General features: G+C 47.7%; 1 protein-coding gene across 4 annotated transcripts in view; it reads right to left on the bottom strand.

Annotated features, from left to right (window-relative positions):
• AGTRAP (angiotensin II receptor associated protein) overlaps positions 1-11,477 on the bottom strand; it is a 44,186-nt gene extending 32,709 nt beyond the window's left edge. The window contains exon 1 of one of the 4 annotated variants that reach the window (XM_085609901.1): positions 11,321-11,477. In XM_085609901.1, coding sequence (XP_085466027.1) covers positions 11,321-11,356 — 36 coding nt within the window. In that variant the 5' untranslated portion in view covers positions 11,357-11,477. The remainder of the gene's footprint in view (positions 1-11,320) is intronic. The other 3 variants (XM_085609902.1, XM_085609905.1, XM_085609904.1) reach the window with 3 other exon arrangements.
• Positions 11,478-13,649: the final 2,172 nt, after the last annotated feature.

Genomic DNA, 13,649 nt, shown 5'->3' with positions numbered 1-13,649 from the left:
TTATTAAATACCAACAGACGATGTGGGGTCTTTTGCACTCTACTGATGTGCAAGATCAAGCAGGGGCAATGGAACTAGGGGAGTGGAAGGTCCTGCGGCATCTCCAGATTAGCTTGAAGTTCACTTTGAAAATGACCATTGCAAGTTTGTCCTGAAGCACTGAATGATTTCCCAAAAACATGGCTCCTCCTGACCTCTTACTGAGGATTCTTTTAAACACAGTGTTTACTTTTTCTTTCTCCGACTCAAACGTGAAAGCGTTTTGTACCTTGACCCCGATGACACTCTTGCAGCGAGTGGTACAGGATAGTGCGAAAGGAGAAGGCTGAACTGTGTCTATGGCACACAAGAACATAAGCTTGTTTTACAATCTGAACTTTAAAGAAAAAAAAAATAACTAGCATTGAAACAAAGTGGGACTTGTTATGAGACCCCTGGTATTTGAAGCGGTAATATCGCAGCCAGTAAATAGGCCTGTGGCGCAGAAACTACCAGGTGTGGTATTATCAACCTCTTCCAGGATCTACATCTTGGAGAAACATGGTAATAACACAGGTTTCCCTTGTTCTGAGCAGCAAAACTCAGAAGGATGAGATAGTCCACTTACAAATTCTGTTTTACCTGACAAAATTTGTGGTGGAAAAAAAAGTGTGGTATTTTCGCGTAATTCAAGCCACTTACAGGATAATAACCTACACCTCACATTTTAGCCATATATTTTTTTTTTAACATCTGCTCCAAAATGCACTGTTGGACTTTGTACACTTTCTATTTTAGTAGTATTTTTTTTTCTCACAATCCTATATATTCAGATAGGTGAAGTCACTGGCCACCACACCTAATCTCAAAACGGTTCGGGCACTATGGGCATTAAGTATTAATATACACACAGTTTGCCTTGGTCACTAAATGGAAATTCCCTAATTAAGCAATAATTGTGTCTACTATTGACTCTTGAGAAATCAGTTCGACGAAATTGAAATCGAAAGCTCACAGTAAGGGAAGCCAGAAGTTCAGTGAATAAATGTTGGCACATATACGCCTATTTTTGAAACATCGTCCAACCCAAACATTTGCCCTGTTAAAATTGACTTTTTCTAGCAAAACAAACATTAACAACGCGTTGTATTTTTAAAACGTTTGTAGATTTCCTTAAGGGCAGAATCCCGCGTCGCTGCGGTAAAATCCAGCGGCGTTCTGGCTGCTCGCCAAGGAATCCCCCTGTTGCAATATTTTCACCTGATGATTTCTAATTTAAGGCACACCGGGCTACGTGCTCTAAAGTCTGGCGTAGCAGGTAGACGCAGGCTCTGTCTGACTAGGACACACCAACTTGCACCCCCTTTCATTCACCAGGGACTAACCTCGCTTTCGGAACACGGAATGTAGACAGACGAGTTACATTTTTCTGGGTGAGTCCCAAGGAAAGTCTGTCCCACTTCAAAATGAAGGTTAAAATGTATATACATTTTTTTTTTTTTACGCAATGTTGCGCAGCAAGCAAAGTTGCTGCATTGCGTCGCGCAAGGGGGAGAAAACTGTATTAGCAAAGCTAATAGGTCTTGCCTTTGAGAACTATATTACCTTTTGCTCATGTGATGGAGCATCAGCATTGCCGATGCAACAAAAAAAAAACAACAAAAAAAAAAAGGAGAATAAGTGCGTGAGGCGGGGAGAGACAAAGAGAGTGGATGGGAATAAACACAAAGTAGAAAAGAGCACTGGGGCAAGGAGAGAAGCTCAAAGGCAAAAGCAGCACAGAGGAAGGAGCACACAGCAGAGAGAGAGAGAGAAACAGTGAAACGTGGAGCACAGGGTATGGGAAGCACACAGATGAGAGAGATTAACATGGAGCGTGGGGTGGCGAGAGAAGCACAGGAAGGCAACAGCTGGAGAGCACATGCACTCATGGAGCAAAAAGAAAAAAGTAGTTCACTAAACGTGCACTGTGGAAGGACACAAGTAAAGAGGATATGTTTCAGGGAAGAGACAAATACAAGAGGGACAGAGCGACCCATTGAATATGAAGCAAGCAAACAAGAGTGGCAACCATCGTAAGCAATGGGCAGGCTTTAAGTCTACTGTGAGTTCTTGGAAAGCTGGCAATGGTTCTTTTGCAATGCTGTCTGGTAGGCTCGGCCTAGAAATGACCTGCTGCTGCTTGCTACCACTGCGCTAGCGCACTGTAAATGCTGCATACCACCATGCACAACCTTTGGACTATGGTACAGTGGTGTGCAAGAGGAATATACGACGTTACATCGTGGTGTTTACCCCGCGATGCCTTTACAATGCAGGCATTACAACGACTTGTGCCGGAGGGCGCTGGACTTGGGAATAGTAGGATTTACTATTCCAACTCCATTCTACGTACAGTAGGGAAGGTGTTGGAATAGTCAATCATACTATTCCTTAGGTTAGAGCACCATCCAGCGCAAGTCATTGTAATGACTTGCGTTGTAAAGGTATTGCGGTGTAAACACCGAGATGTAAACGATGTTTCCTGTGCGAGAGATGTAGCATAGGTTTTTTTACTGGTAACCTAACTATCCAAGACAAAATCCTAGGGTCTAGACAAATACTGAAAACATTCCACACATTGCATATATGCTGCAGCACCCATGCAATATGTAGAATATTGGTAGAAATTAAAAGAATTCTCCTTGTTAGCGCCTGCTTCAAAGAAGCATGATTTTTTTAATGAAAATTCTGGTCTGGCTGTCTTAGTAGATTGGAGTCAAAAACGATGGGTTTTTATGCACTCTGCTCAAGTTATACCCATGTAACTCCCCCTTGAAGACAAAGTGGCACAAAGAAGTGCAAAATGCTATTTGCACTGAGAAAATGGCACCTTTCCAGCAAAACATACCTTTTGCATTGAAAGACTACAAACCATTCAGAACTCGGCAGCAAGACTCATCCTCAACCTCCCACATAGAATTCACACCACACCACACCTCAGGGAGCTACACTGGCTTCCGATACACAAACGTGCTCATTTCAAACTAATCACACACATTTATGGCACTACATACGTTAGACACCACCTACCTGGAACAGTCCCATCTCCTTCCACAGAAAACTCCAACATCTCTGCTCTGTAGGGCTCCCACACACACACACACACACACCTGACACATACACAATACCATATCAGGAGGACGGGTGATATCTTACATCGCTCCTAAAGCATGGAACAGCCTCCTACTCCCCATCAGAGCTTCCGCCTCTCTCTTGAATTCTACAAGAAGCTGAAGACCTGGCATTTCAATTAATCAACCATCCACAGGCAGAGCTATGCACACACACCTGCTCAGCAACAGGATACCCTCACGGGTGATATGTGTATTTGTAAATCACACTAACACAGTAAATATCCTTGCAAGAGTTTGCATCTCTTTGTGTGACTCTGCCCTGGTACAAACCCCTTGATAAATCTGGCATGAAATGTCTCCTGTCCCAGCAGATGCATGAAAAGAAGGCATCTGAAAAACTCTCCTCCCCCAGCAGATCCGGTTGATTGCTCCACACGTCAGACATCCCTAGGAAAGCCCAAGGCTATTTACAGCATTTTCCACCTCAAGCTTTTCAATCAGCATGTAACAAAAATAAAGCACTGAACACACAAAGCTCTGCAGTTCTCTGGCCCAGGCCATTCACTGCAGAAACTATTATGCTCTCATATAACACAAGAACTGCCCAGGGCAAGGATGCAAACAGAAATGCGGTGACAGGAAAAGGGAGATACAGACTGGGCAGGAAAGAACTGTAAAGACAAAGAAAGAACAAGAAGCAAAGTCAGTTAAAAGACAGATAGGAAGGATGTTGAGGGGGACACAGGGAAGAGACAGAAAGAGCGAGAGAGAGACAGAAAGAGACAGAGAGAGACAGAGATGGGGCAAGACAGATGACAGGAGAGACACAGAAAAGATAGCCAGGGATAGACAGACAGAGAGGAGGGCAAGATAAAGACGGAGAGGCAGGCCAAGAGAAAGAAAGAGACAGCAACCGCTAGAGACAGAGCAAGCACAATGGACAAGCAGGGAGAATCGGGGAAATAGAGGCAGGGAGAAAGTCAAGTAGATAAAAAAAATAAAAAAAGACTGTCAGGAGGGGGATAGATAGACAAGGAAAGAGAAAATGATAGGATGCAATAGAAAAACAAGCATTGGCATAGCCAATAGGTCTCGCCTTTGGGACCTTATAAGTGTTTAGCTATGCAACAGTTGCATAACTAAATACTTATAAGGTCCCAAAAGTGAGACCTATTGGCTATGCAGAGCGGTCGTGCGGCCGTGAAAGTAATTGCGATCACGATCAAACATCAAAGCGCCAAAGTGAAAGTAATCGCCATCAAGCGCGGCGCGCGCGCCCGCGCACATGCACTGTAGCTCTAGGCTGGCGTGGTAGCACTTTTTGGAGCCCTCTCAACAAGTCTCGCCAAGCCAGCGCATGCGCTGGGTCAGGCGAGACCTAACAAAAAAGATTTATGTCCATCTACATCTTTGTATCCACTTACCGTTAGATTTCTCTACCTCTATCCCTCCCTCACACCTCTACCAACACTGATCCATCTATCTTTGCCCAGCGCTGTCTCTCCCTCTGCCTATCTCTATAACTGTGTATTAGTCTGTGGCAAAGAAAGTGAGTCAAGAACGGAAAATGTATCCCCACATTAGGCTAATAAAGACAGCTTCCTTTCACTGAGGCAGAGTGGCACAGATTCCATGATTTGATGCCCGGAGCAGATCTGCAGAAGACCGAGGTACTCAGGGCAATCTGGGAACTGGGAGATTGAGGGTCTTGGTATTGACAGAGAACTTAATTGCTCATAGGATCAGAACAGCTTACAGGCAAGCTTGGTAGGCCGGTACAAGAGGGCAGGGTGCAAAAGATATGGCACCTAGAAAAGAGGACGTAGTGTTTCATCATGAGGAACATTGACAGGGGAGTCTCAGCCTCAACAATTGCATGGAAATTGACTCGGATACGTTTTTATGGGAAAAAACTTCTGGGGATATGAACTCACTGCAGGGGAAATAAGTCAGCGGCTGCTACATGGGTGGGTAAAAGAGAGGGAGCAGGGAGCACTCAACAGGAACCTATGACAATGCTGAGGTTGATTTGTTTGGAAGGAGATCTAAAGGATGAGTGCTGGTCTCTTGAAACTAAATTGTTTACGTTATGCATGTTATGGTTATTTTTTGGAGCCTTTCAAAGTTGTTGGGTGGGGTATCGGAAGAGGGGTTGAGGGTGGAAGATGTCAATCTAAAAAAAGATCATTAGGGTCTGTATTTGAGAAAATCTAAAACAGATCAAATCTGACACAGGATACAGGACAGTGTGTGTGCCCGGTGGAAGCTTGGTCGGACCCTGCATTTTGTCACAAAGATGGGAAAAGGTTGTCAGCGTCACAGGTGCTAGTGGTCATGCAAAAAGCGTTGACATGCATGGGAGTGGGCCAAAAGGAGTTTGGTACCCATTCATTTAGGATTAGGGAAGCATCAGAAGCGAATAGATTAGGATATTCAACGGGAGAAGTTATAAGGCTGGGTAGATGATCACCCGCATGTTGTTTGCATTATATTAGGGATATTAAACGGTTGTACTGAGTTCAATTTGTAACATGTTTCGCTTTGATACCAGGTTGTGTAGCACCCAGCACGGCGATTTTTTCAATTTGGATTTTCAGCCATTCATTAATTAAATGGGTGACGAAGCAAGCTGAAGCTCGTCCTTTTGGGAAGAACTTAAAATATGTTTAACGGAGATTAAGACTGAATGGTGGGGTGGGGTGGTATGAGGTGGGGGCAATTGTTTCCGTCTTTCTCTAAATCAGCGAGTGTGAGACCGTGCCCTGATGTTCTGCTAATTCATTTGGGGGAAATTATTTGGTGCAGTTACCTGGTTTGGGGTTGTTGGAAAAAATGGAAAAATATTTGCATATGACGAAGTGGGTGGTCGGGACATACATGTTTTGGACGGCCTTGCACGCAAGGAGAGCTTGGCGTGGGGCAGTGAAATACAGTGAGGTGGAATACGGTGAAGAGAAAAGAGCCAGGCAGAAGATTCATACATAAATGCTAGATTTTTGCCAGGCTTGGAATAGGGGTGGTAGAGCATGGAGACATTAGGAAGGAGGATTTCATGTTTTATCAACATGGTGAGGTGCGTTTGTCCTTCATGGGGAATGAGTCATATTTGCTTGAGTTACTAGATTGCTTGGCAAAGAAGTTGGCGGTGTCTAGATGGACCTTTTGAGTTCATGGCTGTTATGGCGACAGCCTATCCGTTGTGCACTGTTGGAGGCTGTTCGGACAACAGCTGCAATACAGAAATTATCCAGGCAGGGCTGACGCCTGTTCAGGGTGCTTTTCCTAGGTGGCAGTGAAGCATAGGGATCACGAAATGGGCCAGAAGGGTTGGGGTCCGGCATTACAGATAAAGTACAGGGGAGCAATGGTTGGGGCATGTGTGAGAGGACAGTGAATTAAATAAGGGGGTGGTGAGAAATGTTTGGATGCTTTGTACATTGTATTAGTGAGATGGCGTAGTTTGAGATATGTTGTGATGTTTATAACTTTCAGCTGCATACCTGTCCTAATAAAGCAGTCTCTTGCTCTTTAAAATTGGCCTAGTCATTCTGCGCTGTCACACCTGATGTGGGCTCCTAAGGGTGGCATCTATTGGATGTCCACCCCAGGGGCGTCTCAGGCAGATGGTGCAGTCCATGCCCAGGCGGCACCAGTGCTTAATTTGAGCCGGTGGTTTCCAGTGATCAGCACCAGTACTTGGATTGGCTGATGGGTGCCAGGGGAGCGGCTTTGGTGGCAGGGTCTTAGCAGGAGATTGGGGACAAAGTGATAGTTTACTGTGGTCCGGACAGGCCGGTTAGTTCTTTGTTCCCTCCCACCCCATGTTGATGCTTTTTAGGGAACATGGAGTTGGCTTGTTTTGTTTATTGTTATGGGTGAAGCGGAGACTTTAGTTTGTCGCTTAGGACAAGTGGCAGAAAAGCATAAAGATCACAAAAAGCTGGAAGGGTTGGGGCCTGGCAGGACAGGCATTGGCAGAGGGGGTGCAATGGAGCGATGGTTGGGGCACATGTTAAAGATTGCGGAATGAAATGATCGGGGGGGGGGGGGGGGGGTGAGGAAGGTTTGGAAGGCGTGTTGAGGACTAGTTTATGTTGGGACGGAGGCTTAATGGTGATGGGGAGTTCGTTTTAACATTATATTATTGAGGTGGGATGGGTTGACATGTGTTGCAATCTGTATACGCTTCAGCTGCATACCTGTAGTGATAAAGTGGTAGTTTTCTCTTTAAAATTGGCCTGGTCACTCTGTACCCTCTCACCCGAAACTTACCATTAAGAGTGAACAAACACTGGCTGTCTATTGTCTGGACTTGCCGGGGGCGTAACACACGCTTCTGAGCCCCTGTGGCATACGTGAGTCGTGGGGGCCCTTAAACACATTCTGCACCCCCCCCTCCCCCCCGGGCCCTGGTGCTGTCCCAGTTTTCCTCCAGTATTTCTGTAAACTATCGTTTTTTTCTAAACCGGGGCTTCACGTCCACGCATTTTAATTCCTTATTGCGTCCAGAAGGCAGGGTTAGACTGGAGGAAGAGGCACGTTAGGAAACAGTGCAGCCTGTGTTTGTGCAACGTTCTGGAATTGTGGCCACAAAACACTGTCACACAGAAGCATGAATTATAAGCAGCTCCTGAAGTGTGTGTGTGTGGGGGGGGGGGGGGGCTTGAAAGGTGTCGGGAGCAGTTAAGGAGGGCATAAATCGAGATAAAAAAAACTAGAAAAAGCAGCGTCAGTCTCCTCGTGAGGCCCAGAATCATGTGAGGCACTTGGGATGAAAGAAGGCTCTTTCACTGGAGGAGCCCGAGACCCTCACATGATGAACTGCGCCGAGAACATATCAGGAGGGGGTGGGTGAGATCTGAGGTGAAGACAGCCACCCGAGGTGAGCCGGGGAGACAACATCCCCGTGGAGCGAGAGGGGTTCTCGTCACGACTTTAATGGTGAATACTAGTCCCCATGCAGGGGAGGGGTGGGGGGGGGGGTATCTGCTGAACCCCTCACTAAAAAAGCTCGGGGGGAGAAACATTTCCTTGGAGGGGGAGAGTTCATCTCCCGAAGACCCTCACGTGAAGGGCGGCAGGGAGAACTATGTCCTGGAGGGGGAGGGATTCTCGACAGCAAGAGACATTTCGCGGGGGTGTGAAGGCATCTGAGCGTGGGGAGATGTGAAAACGCATCTGGCGAACATCTCACTGGGACTCCAATAGCACAAATGTAATAATGCTCAAAGCGCCCAAGACTGGTCAGCGACTTCATTTTTTTTTCTTTAACTCGTACCTTTAAAGACTCCCCCAGCTTACCCCACGGACAGCAAGCATGTGGTCCAACCCACCTGTCTCTGCGCTGCAGACCAGACTTTCCTCCCATCCCCCAACGTGATCTTTAGGAACCGCCTTACATTCGGGTGTCAGGTATGTTTACAAGTTTTGTTGCCCCTTCTCAATAAGCATGCTCGTATTCCCCTCTAGCTCCCACTCTCAAAACCCTTTCCCCACTGGGGTGTAGTAGCGCACGCTCCTCTAGCCGCCCCCACCCCTCCCTGCCCATGTCACATAGAAGGTTCCGCATCCTTTTATCCTCGTCTGTGCCCTGCGCACTCGTTGCATGCCCTCTGCAACACCAGGCTCCGTAAGAACATAACGGGCAGCACACGAATACAGAATAGATAGTCACATCACCACCCGACCCCCAACCCTGACTGGACACTGCCTGGCCTTCACTGCGCCCAGCTATACGCTGCTATGGAAGGTGCCGTGGTCCAGCTGCAGCACTCGATCAAATCTGCCGGAAGGGACCTAGACCCTGCAAACGGGGGTCTCCCTACCCCCTAAGGCCGCTAAGGCTAGGGACCTTAGCCGGCATGGAGACCCACAGTTACACACTCCAAGGGGAACACAGCCTCGGTTTAGAAAGCAGGCCCGCAGCCCCCCGCCTTTGTTAATTCCACCCACTACATCATTGGCAGCTATCTCACCAGTGGGCCCACCACATATTTTGCTAAATATATTGATATGTGGTAATCCTGCACACTTTTAATTCACTATGGCCACTATCGTCACAAGTGCTACCTGCCAATACTGTTGCAGTCTCAGCGTGGGCATGGGGTCTGTAGTCCCATTCCTGAGAAAGTGTGATGCTAAACGGAGTGAGCATAGTACGTTAGCGCTTCATGGGCAGGATGAGGACACTGGGGAAAAACGTCGGGCACACCCACGGCAATGAACGACACAGATGGCAATCTGTGGGCCACGTGAGAAGCAGGTGACTCGTGAAGCTGCTACGGTTGGGCGATCTAAGGTGTTTGCGTGGGATGCAGCATCACACACGTGTGGAGATGTGAGCCGCACGATACGCTTGCACTTGTGCACAGCATGACAGCATGAGAAACTGGAACGGGGCAGCAGCAGAGGACACAGTAGTGAGCGATCATCCACGTCCATCACACTTTTGGGCAGTGCAAGGAGCTAGCACTGTGAGCGTTGCAAGACCGCGGCAGGCAGTATTTGAGGCCAGTGGGCAGGAAGAAATGCTGGTGCCAGCGAGCAGGCCACGAAGCGGACACTGGTGGACACTATGAGATGCTGTAAATGGTCCCAGAGGGCACTAAGAGAGGCTGACACCAGAAGGCAGTATGAGATGCAGTCAACCGCACCAGTGGGCAGTATGAGATGCCGTCAACCGCACCAGTGGGCAGTGTGAGATGCAGTCAACAGCACCAGTGGGCAGTATGAGATGCTGTCAACAGCACCAGTGGGCAGTATGAGATGCAGTCAACCGCACCAGTGGGCTGTATGAGATGCAGTCAACCGCACCAGTGGGCTGTATGAGATGCTGTTAACCGCACCAGTGGGCAGTATGAGATACCGTCAACCGCACCAGTGGGCAGTATGAGATGCTGTCAACCGCACCAGTGGGCAGTATGAGATGCAGTCAACCGCACCAGTGGGCAGTATGAGATGCTGTCAACCGCACCAGTGGGCAGTATGAGATGCCGTCAACCGCACCAGTGGGCAGTATGAGATGCCGTCAACCGCACCAGTGGGCAGTATGAGATACCGTCAACCGCACCAGTGGGCAGTATGAGATGCCGTCAACCGCACCAGTGGGCAGTATGAGATACCGTCAACCGCACCAGTGGGCAGTATGAGATGCTGTCAACCGCACCAGTGGGCAGTATGAGATGCTGTCAACCGCACCAGTGGGCAGTATGAGATGCTGTCAACCGCACCAGTGGGCAGTATGAGATGCAGTCAACCGCACCAGTGGGCAGTATGAGATGCTGTCAACCGCACCAGTGGGCAGTATGAGATGCTGTCAACCGCACCAGTGGGCAGTATGAGATGCTGTCAACCGCACCAGTGGGCAGTATGAGATGCTGTCAACCGCACCAGTGGGCTGTATGAGATGCTGTCAACAGCACCAGAGGGCAGTGTGAGATGCTGTTAACCGCACCAGTGGGCAGTATGAGATGCAGTCAACCGCACCAGTGGGCTGTATGAGATGCAGTCAACCGCACCAGTGGGCTGTATGAGATGCAGTCAACCGCACCAGAGGGCAGTATGAGATGCAGTCAACCGCACCAGTGGGCTGTATGAGATGCAGTCAACCGCACCAGTGGGCTGTATGAGATGCAGTCAACCGCACCAGTGGGCTGTATGAGAAGCCGGCACCGGTAGGCAGTATGAGAGGCTGTCATAGCACCAGAGGGCAGTATGAGAGGCGGACAATAGCACCAGTGGGCGATGTAAAACTGACACTGCTTGGCACTGGGAGATGCTGGCAGTGGCACCAGCGGGCAGTCTGCGGAACTGACACTGGTAGGATGAGATGCTGTCAGTGGCACCAGTGGGCAGTATGATAAGCGGCATTGGGTACCGGTGTGAAAAACTGCCATCGGAGGGCACTTTTTGAACCTTTTACTGCTTGGTGAAAAGTTTACAAATAATGCATTGTGGGTGCAGGAAGCTGACGCCCTCAACCCGCCATGCATCTTCCCAGGCGATCTGCACTCCCCATAACACTTATCACACCACAGACAGTGCCAGGTCTCCCGGACCCCTCAGGTACAGCAAGCTAGTCTACCATTCTCTTACACTGGTATCCCCCACTTTCTTCCCCCGTGACTGCTTGCAAGTCTCGCCACTCGGGACGTCGCCATATCGGTTCTTCCCCGCGCCCTCTTATTTCCCAAACCTTGCGCCAGGGTCCCTTCCGTCACACTCACTCCTTGTACCTTCAGGTTCACAGCCGGCAGCTCCATGGCTCAACTGTTGCTTTCACTGAATACCAAATTTCACGTGACAGTGAAGGGCGGGGTCGTCATGTGATCAGGGGAGGAATGATGCCTAATCACGTGGCTTGTACGAGGGTAGAAATCCTGTTTCTGTGGAGTTCCTACGAGAGGCGCCCAAACCGCGTGAAAGGAAGCAAAAGTTTCGCTATGGCGAATGCTTCCTGGTCTGACACTATAGTAAGCCTGTAACTACACAGAGTTGTCACTAGAGGGCACTCTGACCATGCAAAATGACAAGCCGACCTGTCAACTTCAGGTCTGGTGAATGAGGCTGAAGATCGCTGTTTAAGAGGATGTCCGGTGAGCCAATTGAAATCAAAGGAGGATAAACAATCTTAGGAAGCTACTTACGTAGGTTGAAAAAATTGAAGCACGTGGAAGCATGTTGCTTTCTGTGAGGGTATCATTTAAAATAATGTAACACTCTCCAGGTGGTGGTTAGTTGGGTTGTATGAACTGGATAAGTGCTAACAACCTAAGGTGACCAGATTCTCAGAACTAAAAACCAGGAGGACACAGATACAGAAATAGGTCTAAATGCCCTATTAAACAAAAAAATATCTATCTATCTATCTATCTATCTATCTATCTATCTATCTATCTATCTATCTATCTATAAGAAAAGTCCTTCCTGCCGAAAACACCAAAGGACACAACGCGGGTACCAGGTAACCATTTATTTATCGCAGATTTTGGGCATAATGCATTTCGGCGTTTAGTCGTGCCTTCCTCAGATGCCTTTCCTGCCTTGGGTTACGCTCGCTCCCTTATGAGATGTCATGCAGTGCTCCAAGTGGTTGGAGTATTCCAGGCCCCGCCTTTATTGTCTGCAGCTGTAGTTCAATGCTGACCGGACTCGGCCTCCCAGCAAGCCTTGCAACTACAGTCCAAAATGCGGAGTAGCGCTTCAATGCGCCCTGTTGAGCCTTAACAAAAAGAGGGAGAAGGCTAATTTGAGCCACGAGAGTCCCGGTAATAAAGATACAAATGACCACCTTGGGTCCCCAACGCCTCAACCTCCGGAGCAGTTACAAACCGGTCCATGACGATGTGATTCCGTGATCCAGCGTCCCCGTGCAGTCACGGACTGCATGCTGCAGCGGCCCTTGTCCGTCGTGCTCCCGAGGTGGGCCAACAAACTACCAATCCCTTGGTGTATCCTGCCACGTTGCCTTTACTGATTGCCGGCCACTTGCGAGACGGGTCCTCTGTTTTGCACGCGCTAAGGCTCAGCTCGTGGAATTTTATAAAAGAAAAGTCCTTCCTGCCGAAAAGACCAAAGGACACAGCGGGGGTACCAGGTAACCATTTATTTATCGTAGATTTGGGGCATAATGCATTTCGGTGTTTAGGCGTGCCTTCCTCAGATGCCTTTCCTGCCTTGGGTTACGCTCGCTCGCTCGCTCGCTCTATATATATATATGTAATACATACACACACACATATATATATATATATATATATATATATATATATATATATATATATATATATATATATTTATATATCTCCCCTCTCCTTTCTCTGAAGAACTCCTGGGTCAGTCTGCGGGCCTTGAGGTACTGCAGCCCTGATTCACATCTCATTAAATCCTGCTGTGCTGCTTGAATGAGGCGAGGCAGCACCGCAGGCAGTCTAACAAGCATTTACACTGCAATAGGTCTCGCAACTGCGAGTTTTAGAGCTTTTGGTATTGTAAAGGGCAATGCCCTTTGAAACATTAACAGGTATTGTAATTTATAATAGTTATTTTCCACCAGTACCATATCTACCACTATTATTATTACTATCACCACAGAGTAGTAATAGTAATAAATGTAGTGGTGGTTATGGTACTTGTGGTGGTTGTAGCGGTGGTGGTAGTGGTGGTGGTATTGGTACTGGTGGTGGTGGTACTGGTGGTGTTAGTGGTGGTGGTACTGGTGGTCTACGTGGATTTTATTTAATTACTTATGCTACTGCTGGAATATTTTTTAACAAAAAAAATACAAAAACTAACAAACATTATCATTTGCAACGCCAATAACTCAAACTTTTAGTAATGCCAGCCCTATTGCATTGCAAATGCTTGTTTTATGTTGCAGGCATGAGGTGCATCATCTACTTCCCAAAATACAATCTTAGATTTGTAGACACTCGTAACAGTCCTATGGTAGGAGGCAGTTGTTCAGCCAGTGTAAGGCTAATAGCTCACACAACTTTGCATTTTGATACCTAAAGTTTTAAATTACAATAAATGTAGTAGACCTCAGGCAGGAGA

Source organism: Triturus cristatus, chromosome 1_2, assembly GCF_964204655.1.
Source record: "Triturus cristatus chromosome 1_2, aTriCri1.1, whole genome shotgun sequence".
In the NCBI taxonomy this organism is placed as follows: Eukaryota; Metazoa; Chordata; class Amphibia; order Caudata; family Salamandridae; genus Triturus; species Triturus cristatus.
Note: the sequence above shows the minus strand (reverse complement) of the source record. Positions and strands in the feature narration are given on the sequence as shown.